This window comes from Coregonus lavaretus (assembly GCF_964263955.1).
Source record: "Coregonus lavaretus genome assembly, contig: HAP1_SCAFFOLD_429, whole genome shotgun sequence".
Taxonomy (NCBI): Eukaryota; Metazoa; Chordata; class Actinopteri; order Salmoniformes; family Salmonidae; genus Coregonus; species Coregonus lavaretus.
The window spans coordinates 202501-215000 of NW_028162438.1; the positions used below are offsets into that span (position 1 = coordinate 202501).

Genomic DNA, 12500 nt, shown 5'->3' on the forward strand with positions numbered 1-12500 from the left:
TTATATTGTGTGCTTAAAAAAAATCTAAATATGGTGGTGGATCTTTGACGTTATGGGGCTGTTTTGCTTCCAATGGTCCTGGGGCCCTTTTTTTAAGGTCAATGCCATGAACTTGATGCCGTTGACCTTAACGCAGAACCAGGATATTTTAGCCAAACCTGGTTGGTAGCAAGACGATCGCAAGCGCACATCAAAATCCACAATAAATTAATTGACCGTAAGATCAACATTTTGCAATGGCCATATCTGTCTCTAGCCTTGAACCCGATTTTGAAAACCTGTGTTTTGGATTGACGAGGGCACTCCATAACTGCAGACCGAAGGATATCAAGGATCTGGAAAGATTCTGTATGGAGGAATGGTCTAAGATCCCTCCCAATGTGTTGTCCCATCATATTAAAACATTTATAGAATAAGGTTAAGTGCCATTATCCCTGCAAGGGTAACCTGAATTCAAAATGGATTAAATATTTTTTTTAATCTGACCCATCTACACACAATGCCCCATAATGACAAATTGAAAACATGTTTTTAGAAATGTTTGCACATTTTATTGAAAATGAAATACAGAAAAAATATAATTTACTTAAGTATTCACACCCCTGAGTCAATACTTTGTAGAATCAACCTTTGGCAGCGATTACAGCTGTGATTCTTTCTGGGTAAGTCTCTAAGAGCTTTCCACACCTGGATTGTGCAACATTTGCCCCATTATTCTTTTCAAAATTCTTCAAGCTCTGTCAAATTGATTGTTGATCATTGCTAGACAACAATTTTCAGGTCTTGTGGTAGATTTTCAAGCACATTTAAGTCAAAACTGTAACTCTGACACTCCGGAACATTCACTGTCTTCTTGGTAAGCAACTCCAGTGTAGATTTGGCCTTATTTTAGGTTTCTTTTTTATCCTGAAAAAGTTCCCAGTCCTTAACAATTACAAGCATACCCATAATATGATGCAGCCAACATTATGCTTGAAAATATAGAGCGTGGTACTCAGTAATGTGTTATTGGATTTGCCCCAAACATAACACTTTGTATTCAGCACAAAAAGTTAAAATAGCCAAAACCTGGTTGGTAGCAAGACGACCCCAAGCACACATCAAAATCCACAATAAATTAATTGACCGTAAGATCAACATTTTGCAGTGGCCTATATCTGTCTCTAGCCTTGAACCCGATTTTGAAAACCTGTGTTTTGGATTGACGAGGGCACTCCATAACTGCAGACCGAAGGATATCAAGGATCTGGAAAGATTCTGTATGGAGGAATGGTCTAAGATCCCTCCCAATGTGTTGTCCCATCATATTAAAACATTTATAGAATAAGGTTAAGTGCCATTATCCCTGCAAGGGTAACCTGAATTCAAAATGGATTAAATCAACAACAAAAAATCTGACCCATCTCACACAATGCCCCATAATGACAAATTGAAAACATGTTTTTAGAAATGTTTGCACATTTATTGAAAATGAAATACAGAAATATCTAATTTACATAGGTATTCACACCCCTGGGTCAATACTTTGTAAAATCAACCTTTGGCAGCGATTACAGCGGTGAGTCTTTCTGGGTAAGTCTCTAAGAGCTTTCCACACCTTGATTGTGCAACATTTTCCCATTTATTATTTTCAAAATAATTCAAGCTCTGTCAAATTGATTGTTGATCATTGCTAGACAACAATTTTCAGGTCTTGTGGTAGATTTTCAAGCACATTTAAGTCAAAACTGTAACTCGGACACTCCAGAACATTCACTGTCTTCTTGGTAAGCAACTCCGGTGTAGATTTGGCCTTGTGTTTTAGGTTATTGTCCTGATGACGGGTGAATTAATCTCCCAGTGTCTGGTGGAAAGCAGACTGAACCAGTTTTTCCTCTAGGATTTTCCCTGTGCTTAGTTCCATTCCGTTTCTTTTTTATCCTGAAAAACTACAAGCATACCCATAACAAGCATACCCATAACATGATGCAGCCAACACTATGCTTGAAAATATGGAGCGTGTTACTCAGTAATGTGTTATTGGATTTGCCCCAAACATAACACTTTGTATTCAGCACAAAAAGTTAATTGCTTTGCCACATTTTATGCAGTATTACTTTAGTGCCTTGTTGCAAACAGGATGCATGTTTTGGAATTTGTTTTATTCTGCAGTCTCCCTCCTTTTCACTGTCAATTAGGTTAGTATTGTGAAGTAACTACAATGTTGTTGATCCATCAGTTTTCTCCTATCACAACCATTAAACCAAAGATTTTTATAACTAACCCAAGATAGACCAGAGCCTTTCATTTCCAATGGTAGCAAATGAATAATAGTGGGCAGAACAAGCAAGGAGGTGGGCAGAGCCAAGCACGAGCTAGTAAAATCCTATTGGCGCATTTTAGCATTTATTTGCATATTTCTATTAGGGAACGCCTACTCTGTGAAGTGCGCGTGTGCAATAACTCAATTTGCCTTTGCACAACGCCATTTTTTGAAACTTTGGCAAAGGGTAAAGTCCACTCTGTTTGTTACAGATTTTAGTTTTTAGGAACAGAAAACTATATCGAGATCAAATGTTTTGTCGATGAGAAAATTAGCAGAATGTTGGCCAAAATCCATCTCTCTCCATCTTCTCCCACTGCCGGCCACTGGGCTTCCTCTCATCACCATATTTGGTAGTGAATGGAAACGTAAACCGGATGCTTCACATTTATACATCCGGTGAAATATCTGGCTCATTGTTCGATCTGTGATTTAAAATCTGTAACTGTTTTAAAGTCACCATTGGCCTCATGGTGAAATCCCAGAGCGGTTTCCTTCCTCTCTGGCAACTGAGTTAGGAAGGATGCCTGTATCTATGTAGTGACTGGGTGTATTGACACACCATCCAAAGTGTAATTAATAGCTTCACCATGCTCAAAGGGATATTCAATGTCTGCTTTTTTTTTTACCCATCTACCAATAGGTGTCCTACTTTGGGAGGCACTGGAAAAACCTTAACAAAGGGGTTCAATACTTATTGACTCAAGACATTTCAGCTTTTAATTTGTAATTAGTGAACATTTCGAAAAACATAATTTCACGTTGAGATGATGGAGTATTGTGTGTATACCAGTGACAAAACATATATACATTTAATCCATTTTAAAAACAGGCTGTAACACAACAAAATGTGGAAAAAGTAAATGCGTGTGAATACTTTCTGAAGGACTGTATTGTTCATGTATTCTATGTTTTAACTCATAGATTTTGACAAGGTGTTGCGCTAATTACTCCTGTGTACTCCTGAGTGGCGCAGTGGTCTAAGGCACTAGCAGTGCTAACTGTGCCACTAGAGATCCTGGTTCGAATCCAGGCTCTGTCGCAGCCGGACGCGACCGGGAGACCCATGGGGCGGCGCAAAATTGGCCCAGCGTCGTCCAGGGTAGGGGAGGGAATGGCCGGCAGGGAGGTAGCTCAGTTGGTAGAGCATGGCGTTTGCAATGCCAGGGTTGTGGGTTCGATTCCCACGGGGGGCCAGTATAAAAAAAATATGTATTCACTAACTGTAAGTCGCTCTGGATAAGAGCGTCTGCTAAATGACTAAAATGTAAATGTAATGATTAGCTATCTCTATTTAGAATCTGCTTCTCTCTCTCTAGGTGTATCTGTATGTGAAGCGTAACTGTATGATAGTGGACACTACGACGTGTGAACCTCACTATAACCTGGTCTTGGAGACGAGGGTGTTTGAGAGACGCAGATACACACTGAACACCCTGACAGACGTAGACAACTACTGGTTTGACCTGCTGTGTGTCTGCCTCAACACACCACTAGGTAGGCCACACACAGAAACAAGTGCACGCACACACTCACTAAAACATACACATAGACATGCAAAAACTATCACTATCGACGATCTGCCTGTCTCTCTCTCTTCTCTTCCTTCTCTCTCTCTTCTCTCTCTCACTCTCTCTTCTCTCTCTCTCTTCTCTCTCTCTCTTCTCTCTCTTCTCTCTCTCTTCTCTCTCTCTCTCTCGCTCCCTCCTCTCTCTCTCTCTTTCTCTCTCTCTTTCTCTCTTCTCTCTCTCTCTCCCTCTCTCTCTTCTCCTTCTCTCTCGGTCTCTCTCTCTCCCTCTCTCCATATCCTTCTCTCTCTCATCCCTCTCTCTGTCTCTCTCTTTCTCGCTCCCTTTATCTCTCCCAGGTGTGATCAGGAAGGAGCGGCCGAAGAAAAGCTCCACCTCCAAATCCCAGGAGGAGGAGGAGCCAGTCAGGGTTCCCGTGGAGACAGACCGCCACAGGTTCCGCCACCTGGAACACATGCTCAAGTAAAGGGGAAGAGAGAGTGTGTGTAACCTGTGTTTGTAACCTGTGTGTGTGTGTGACCTGTCTAACGTGTGTGTGTGTCTGTGTGTGTGTGTGTGTGTGTGTCTGTGTGTGTGTGTGTGTGTGTGTGTGTGTGTGTGTGTGTGTGTGTAGGGGCAGCAGGGAGGTGTGTGAGGCAGCAGTAATACCAGGTGATAGTAAAGGAGCAGGAGGTCTGGACTCTGACTTCTTCGGACATCTCAAACGCAACTGGATCTGGACCAGTCATCTGATGAGAACCAAGAGGGTAACACACACAATAAAACACACACACACACACACACACACACACACACACACACACACTAATACTAAAACACACACACACACACTAAAACACACACACACACACACTAAAACACACACTAAAACACCTGTGTGCACAATGAGACTGACCGGTATTATTATGTTGTGTCTATAGAAATATTAAATATCTCCACTTTTAGTGCTCTAGAATTGTAAGACTTTTAGTGCTCTGGAATATTAAGACTTTTAGTGCTCTAGAATTGTAAGTGGTCATTTGAATGTGTGTTCTAGAGCAACAAACAGTATGAGTCCAGTAACACAGTGAGACTGAAGAGTCTACTGAGCAAACATCTGGCCATGGATATAGGTGAGTTACACTCCTGTCTGTCTGTGTTTCTACATATATACACACTCACCGGTCAGTTTATCACGTGAATGGATCGCGCCTACAGACACTGATTCACGTGGCCGTGGCTTGCTATATAAAGCAGGCAGACAGGCATCGAGGCATTCAGTTACTGTTTGATTGAACGTTAGAATGGGCAAAACGAGTGACCTAAGCAACTTTGAGCGTGGTATGATCGTCGGTGCCAGGCGCGCCGGTTCCAGTATCTCAGAAACGGCCGTCCTCCTGGGCTTTTCACGCACGACAGTGTCTAGGGTTTACCGAGAACGGTGCAACAAACAGAAAAACATCCAGTCAGCGGCAGTCCTGTGGGCGAAAACAGCTCGTTGACGAGAGAGGTTGAAGGAGAATGTCAAGAATCGGTATGGACTCACCAGCAGAGACTCGCTGATAGATATAGAAAGCTATGGACTCACCAGCAGAGACTCGCTGATAGATATAGAAAGCTATGGACTCACCAGCAGTGACTCGCTGATAGATATAGAAAGCTATGGACTCACCAGCAGAGACTCGCTGATAGATATAGAAAGCTATGGACTCACCAGCAGTGACTCGCTGATAGATATAGAAAGCTATGGACTCACCAGCAGAGACTCGCTGATAGATATAGAAAGCTATGGACTCACCAGCAGAGACTCACTGATAGATATAGAAAGCTATGGACTCACCAGCTCCCGCTTTCCCCCGTTGTGCTATTCTCCCGCTATCCCGTTGTGACCGTTAAGGTTCATAATCTAAAATAATGTGACGGGTGAAATGAAGAACGTCACAAGTTAACTGCAGGTATTCACTTTAAAAAGTAGCTACAAATATTCAATATTATTGAAAAAACTTCTAAGAAATAGTTCTGATTTGTTTTGACGGTATTGTTAAACCATCCTGTGGCTTTTTCTCCAAAAAAATAACAGTATACGGTATATACAGTATACCGCCCAAGCCTAGTGTGGCTGTCTGTGTATATCAATGGGATGGTGAATATGAAAATATGTAGGAGGGTGGGAGAGAATGGATGAGTGGAGCCATAGGGTATATGTTGTGAGAGAATGGATGAGTGGAGGCATAGGGTATATGTTGTGAGAGAATGGATGAGTGGAGGCATAGGGTATATGTTGTGGGAGAATGGATGAGTGGAGGCATAGGGTATATGTTGTGGGAGAATGGATGAGTGGAGGCATAGGGTATATGTTGTGAGAGAATGGATGAGTGGAGGCATAGGGTATATGTTGTGTGAGAATGAATGAGTGGAGCCATAGGGTATATGTTGTGTGAGAATGGATGAGTGGAGCCATAGGGTATATGTTGTGTGAGAATGGATGAGTGGAGCCATAGGGTATATGTTGTGGGAGAATGGATGAGTGGAGCCATAGGGTATATGTTGTGGGAGAATGGATGAGTGGAGGCATAGGGTATATGTTGTGGGAGAATGGATGAGTGGAGGCATAGGGTATATGTTGTGTGAGAATGGATGAGTGGAGCCATAGGGTATATGTTGTGTGAGAATGGATGAGTGGAGCCATAGGGTATATGTTGTGTGAGAATGGATGAGTGGAGGCATAGGGTATATGTTGTGGGAGAATGGATGAGTGGAGCCATAGGGTATATGTTGTGGGAGAATGGATGAGTGGAGCCATAGGGTATATGTTGTGGGAGAATGGATGAGTGGAGCCATAGGGTATATGTTGTGGGAGAATGGATGAGTGGAGCCATAGGGTATATGTTGTGGGAGAATGGATGAGTGGAGCCATAGGGTATATGTTGTGGGAGAATGGATGAGTGGAGCCATAGGGTATATGTTGTGGGAGAATGGATGAGTGGAGCCATAGGGTATATGTTGTGGGAGAATGGATGAGTGGAGCCATAGGGTATATGTTGTGGGAGAATGGATGAGTGGAGGCATAGGGTATATATTGTGGAGAATGGATGAGTGGAGCCATAGGGTATATGTTGTGGGAGAATGGATGAGTGGAGCCATAGGGTATATGTTGTGGGAGAATGGATGAGTGGAGCCATAGGGTATATGTTGTGGGAGAATGGATGAGTGGAGGCATAGGGTATATGTTGTGGGAGAATGGATGAGTGGAGGCATAGGGTATATGTTGTGGGGGAATGGATGAGTGGAGGCATAGGGTATATGTTGTGGGAGAATGGATGAGTGGAGGCATAGGGTATATGTTGTGGGAGAATGGATGAGTGGAGGCATAGGGTATATGTTGTGGGGGAATGGATGAGTGGAGGCATAGGGTATATGTTGTGGGAGAATGGATGAGTGGAGGCATAGGGTATATGTTGTGGGGGAATGGATGAGTGGAGGCATAGGGTATATGTTGTGGGAGAATGGATGAGTGGAGCCATAGGGTATATGTTGTGGGAGAATGGATGAGTGGAGCCATAGGGTATATGTTGTGGGAGAATGGATGAGTGGAGGCATAGGGTATATGTTGTGTGAGAATGGATGAGTGGAGCCATAGGGTATATGTTGTGGGAGAATGGATGAGTGGAGCCATAGGGTATATGTTGTGGGAGAATGGATGAGTGGAGCCATAGGGTATATGTTGTGGGAGAATGGATGAGTGGAGCCATAGGGTATATGTTGTGGGAGAATGGATGAGTGGAGGCATAGGGTATATGTTGTGGGAGAATGGATGAGTGGAGGCATAGGGTATATGTTGTGGGGAATGGATGAGTGGAGGCATAGGGTATATGTTGTGGGAGAATGGATGAGTGGAGGCATAGGGTATATGTTGTGGGAGAATGGATGAGTGGAGGCATAGGGTATATGTTGTGGGAGAATGGATGAGTGGAGGCATAGGGTATATGTTGTGGGGGAATGGATGAGTGGAGGCATAGGGTATATGTTGTGGGAGAATGGATGAGTGGAGCCATAGGGTATATGTTGTGGGAGAATGGATGAGTGGAGCCATAGGGTATATGTTGTGGGAGAATGGATGAGTGGAGGCATAGGGTATATGTTGTGTGAGAATGGATGAGTGGAGCCATAGGGTATATGTTGTGGGAGAATGGATGAGTGGAGCCATAGGGTATATGTTGTGTGAGAATGGATGAGTGGAGGCATAGGGTATATGTTGTGGGAGAATGGATGAGTGGAGCCATAGGGTATATGTTGTGGGAGAATGGATGAGTGGAGCCATAGGGTATATGTTGTGGGAGAATGGATGAGTGGAGCCATAGGGTATATGTTGTGGGAGAATGGATGAGTGGAGCCATAGGGTATATGTTGTGGGAGAATGGATGAGTGGAGGCATAGGGTATATGTTGTGTGAGAATGGATGAGTGGAGCCATAGGGTATATGTTGTGGGAGAATGGATGAGTGGAGCCATAGGGTATATGTTGTGTGAGAATGGATGAGTGGAGCCATAGGGTATATGTTGTGTGAGAATGGATGAGTGGAGCCATAGGGTATATGTTGTGGGAGAATGGATGAGTGGAGGCATAGGGTATATGTTGTGTGAGAATGGATGAGTGGAGCCATAGGGTATATGTTGTGGGAGAATGGATGAGTGGAGCCATAGGGTATATGTTGTGGGAGAATGGATGAGTGGAGCCATAGGGTATATGTTGTGGGAGAATGGATGAGTGGAGCCATAGGGTATATGTTGTGGGAGAATGGATGAGTGGAGCCATAGGGTATATGTTGTGGGAGAATGGATGAGTGGAGGCATAGGGTATATGTTGTGGGAGAATGGATGAGTGGAGCCATAGGGTATATGTTGTGGGAGAATGGATGAGTGGAGCCATAGGGTATATGTTGTGGGAGAATGGATGAGTGGAGGCATAGGGTATATGTTGTGGGAGAATGGATGAGTGGAGCCATAGGGTATATGTTGTGGGAGAATGGATGAGTGGAGCCATAGGGTATATGTTGTGGGAGAATGGATGAGTGGAGGCATAGGGTATATGTTGTGTGAGAATGGATGAGTGGAGGCATAGGGTATATGTTGTGTGAGAATGGATGAGTGGAGGCATAGGGTATATGTTGTGGGAGAATGGATGAGTGGAGCCATAGGGTATATGTTGTGGGAGAATGGATGAGTGGAGCCATAGGGTATATGTTGTGGGAGAATGGATGAGTGGAGGCATAGGGTATATGTTGTGGGAGAATGGATGAGTGGAGGCATAGGGTATATGTTGTGGGAGAATGGATGAGTGGAGGCATAGGGTATATGTTGTGTGGGAATGGATGAGTGGAGGCATAGGGTATATGTTGTGTGAGAATGGATGAGTGGAGGCATAGGGTATATGTTGTGTGAGAATGGATGAGTGGAGGCATAGGGTATATGTTGTGGGAGAATGGATGAGTGGAGGCATAGGGTATATGTTGTGGGAGAATGGATGAGTGGAGCCATAGGGTATATGTTGTGGGAGAATGGATGAGGGGAGCCATAGGGTATATGTTGTGGGAGAATGGATGAGTGGAGGCATAGGGTATATGTTGTGGGAGAATGGATGAGTGGAGGCATAGGGTATATGTTGTGGGAGAATGGATGAGTGGAGGCATAGGGTATATGTTGTGTGGGAATGGATGAGTGGAGGCATAGGGTATATGTTGTGTGAGAATGGATGAGTGGAGGCATAGGGTATATGTTGTGGGAGAATGGATGAGTGAGTTGATGGATTGGTGCAAGTGTGTCTGAGTGGAAGAGAGGGAGGGGGGGAAGATGGGAGGTCGGGACAAGCTTGGCTTGGGTGGGGAAGGAAGGGAAAAGGATGGGAGGTCGGGACAAGCTTGGCTTGGGTGGGGAAGGAAGGGAAAAGGATGGGAGGTCGGGACAAGCTTGGCTTGGGTGGGGAAGGAAGGGAAAAGGATGGGAGGTCGGGACAAGCTTGGCTTGGGTGGGGAAGGAAGGGAAAAGGATGGGAGGTCGGGACAAGCTTGTCTTGGGTGGGGAAGGGAAAAGGATGGGAGGTTGGGACAAGCTTGTCTTGGGTGGGGAAGGAAGAATGTATCTATACTACAAGGTCATTGTACTTATCACTTAAAATAGAAATCACACAAAAATAAATATTAGAGCCTTTTTAAAACATGGAGAAAAGCACCAGGTATAGACGGCTGAATTTGATTTAACTTTCTGGGACAAAGTAACGCCCCTTTTTACGCAAATGACAGCTCATGTGTCACTCAATTCAGTGCTTCCTCCTTCCACGTATCAAACGGTTATTTCAGTTATATTAAAACCAGGAAAATCTGGAGAGTCCCTTTCAGACTACAGACCCATAAATTTAATAAATTGCGACACTAAAATAATATCAATGCGCATCAGCAACAGAATGGAAAAAGTATTTGACTTTTTACATATGAATCAAACAGACTTGATACATATTAATCAAACAGGGTTTATTAAAAATATACATTTACAAACAAATACAAGACCATATTTCAGTACAATACAATACGCTAAAATACAAGAAATGTTATCAATAATGGCTGTTGATGCCAAAAAGGCTTTCGACTGTCTTGAATGGCCTTTTCTGTTCAAAACTGTGAAAACCTTCAACTTTCCCGCTGAAATAATAAATGTAATAAAAATATATTATAAATGTCCTAAAGCAAAAATATACACAAACAATTCATTATCTGATGAAAATGCTTTAGAAAGGGGCACAAGACAGGGAAGTCCCCTCTCCCCCTTCCTGTTTGCACTGGCAATTGAACCGCTTGAAGAAAGAATTAGACAGGACCCAAACGTAACAGGTATCAGTATTGGTAATCATGAACGTAAACTAAACTTATTTGCCGACGATCTCCTGATGAACCTGACCGATATTGAAAGCTCAGTGCCCCCCTTGCTAAAAATATTTTCAGAATACTCAAAATCCTCAGGCTATAAAATTAACTTGGAAATAATTTTAATAATGGCAAATAGGAAAAAATTAAAATAACTCATGACTACAGCAATCCTTTAAGTGGATCACAAAATATATAGAATACTTAGGAAGCTTAATAAGTGACAACAAATATATAAAGATAACTTTATCCCATTTCTCAACAATATGAAAGCAGATCTAATTAAATGGAACAATCTTCCCATAAATCTTACAGGTAGAGTAAACCTCTTCAGAATGGCATGGCTCCCAAAGACATTCTTTTAAAAAAGTACACTTGGCCATAAGACTTTATATGGGCAAATAAAACTCCAAAGAATAAAATGGGAAGTTTTATGTTTTCCCAAGTCTGAAGGTGGTTTTAACCTCCCACACTTGGAATTGTATCAAACTCGCCACCCAAGGCTTTTACTTGCAACATATAGTTAAACGCACCACATTTGAACATATTGAAGATGCGTATGCTGACCCTAGAATCTTTTCACAGATTTATTTTCAAAGGATAAAGCTAAGAACATGAACTTTTATAGTTAAGAACACTATAACAATACGGAAGTAAATTTAACGGATTCTACAAGAACCAATATCACTCCCGAAAAACACAACCCTATGGAACAATCGTTGGATAGCTTTTTAGAATGCACCGATTTTTTAAATTGGTCCACATGGAACACTAAAGGCATAGAAACCGTAACTGACGTACACAGACACAGTTGAAGTGGGAAGTTTACATACCCTTAGGTTGGAGTCATTAAAACTCGCTTTTCAACCACTCCACACATTTCACACTAAGGTGTGTGTAAACTTCCGACTTCAACTGTGTGTGTGTGTGTGTGTGTGTGTGTGTGTGTGTGTGTGTGTGTGTGTGTTCATCTCTGTCCCCTGAAGGTCCTAAGTTCCCCGGGCCCCTGTCCTCTAAGCACGGGGTCCCAGCAGTGTTGAGGGTGGAGGAGGAAGTGGTCCACATCGCCACTGAGTCCTCCAATAGGAACCAGCTGGTTAAAGGAGGGAAGAAGCAGAGGAGGAAGAGAACCATCAAACAGAAAAAGCTGGTCAAAACACCACGCAAGAAGAAGAAAGGTGGGTCCGTACACGCAGACACACACTTGTGCGGAGCGGTTAGTGCTTTCTTAGGTCGGTTCGGTTTCGGTTACATTTACGGTTTCGGCAATTTTTAAAAAACAAACATTAAATGCACTATGCATTATGTGGGTTGAATGCTGTAACAACACAGAATAAAACTATTAATAAAAGTACCATGACGGTAGTGACTGGCCATTACTGCTTATCACTTATTAACCATTTATTCACATTACTTTAATAAAATATTCCAGTTGTTGTGTATATTACATTTGTTTTATTTGATGACTATCATTTCATTCCAAGTCATCATCTCATCTCTACAGAGCTGCTGTCTGACTAAATCACTATTTTAGTAGTTCTTCAAAGTAAATAAGGCAGACTTTTATGACTGCTGAACACCGACTATCAATCACTTAGATCATGTATTTTCAGGAAGAGAAACTTAGCGTAGAAACTGCTCTCTACGTATCTCTCTCGATCTCACATTCTTCGTCTCTCTTACATAGCAGGTGTAAAAGAAATCCAGAACAGATAAGTAGGCGGCGCAATGGATTATGGTCGTTGTAGTTCATTATCAAGTTTTCTGCGGTAAA

General features: G+C 42.7%; 1 protein-coding gene across 1 annotated transcript in view; it reads left to right on the forward strand.

Moving 5' to 3' along the window:
- Window positions 1-12500, forward strand: part of LOC311119257 (general transcription factor 3C polypeptide 1-like) — a 78467-nt gene that overhangs the window by 34123 nt on the left and 31844 nt on the right. The window contains exons 20-24 of the mRNA XM_084193978.1: window positions 3622-3799; window positions 4170-4293; window positions 4445-4577; window positions 4868-4943; window positions 11713-11904. Coding sequence (XP_084050104.1) covers window positions 3622-3799; window positions 4170-4293; window positions 4445-4577; window positions 4868-4943; window positions 11713-11904 — 703 coding nt within the window. The remainder of the gene's footprint in view (window positions 1-3621; window positions 3800-4169; window positions 4294-4444; window positions 4578-4867; window positions 4944-11712; window positions 11905-12500) is intronic.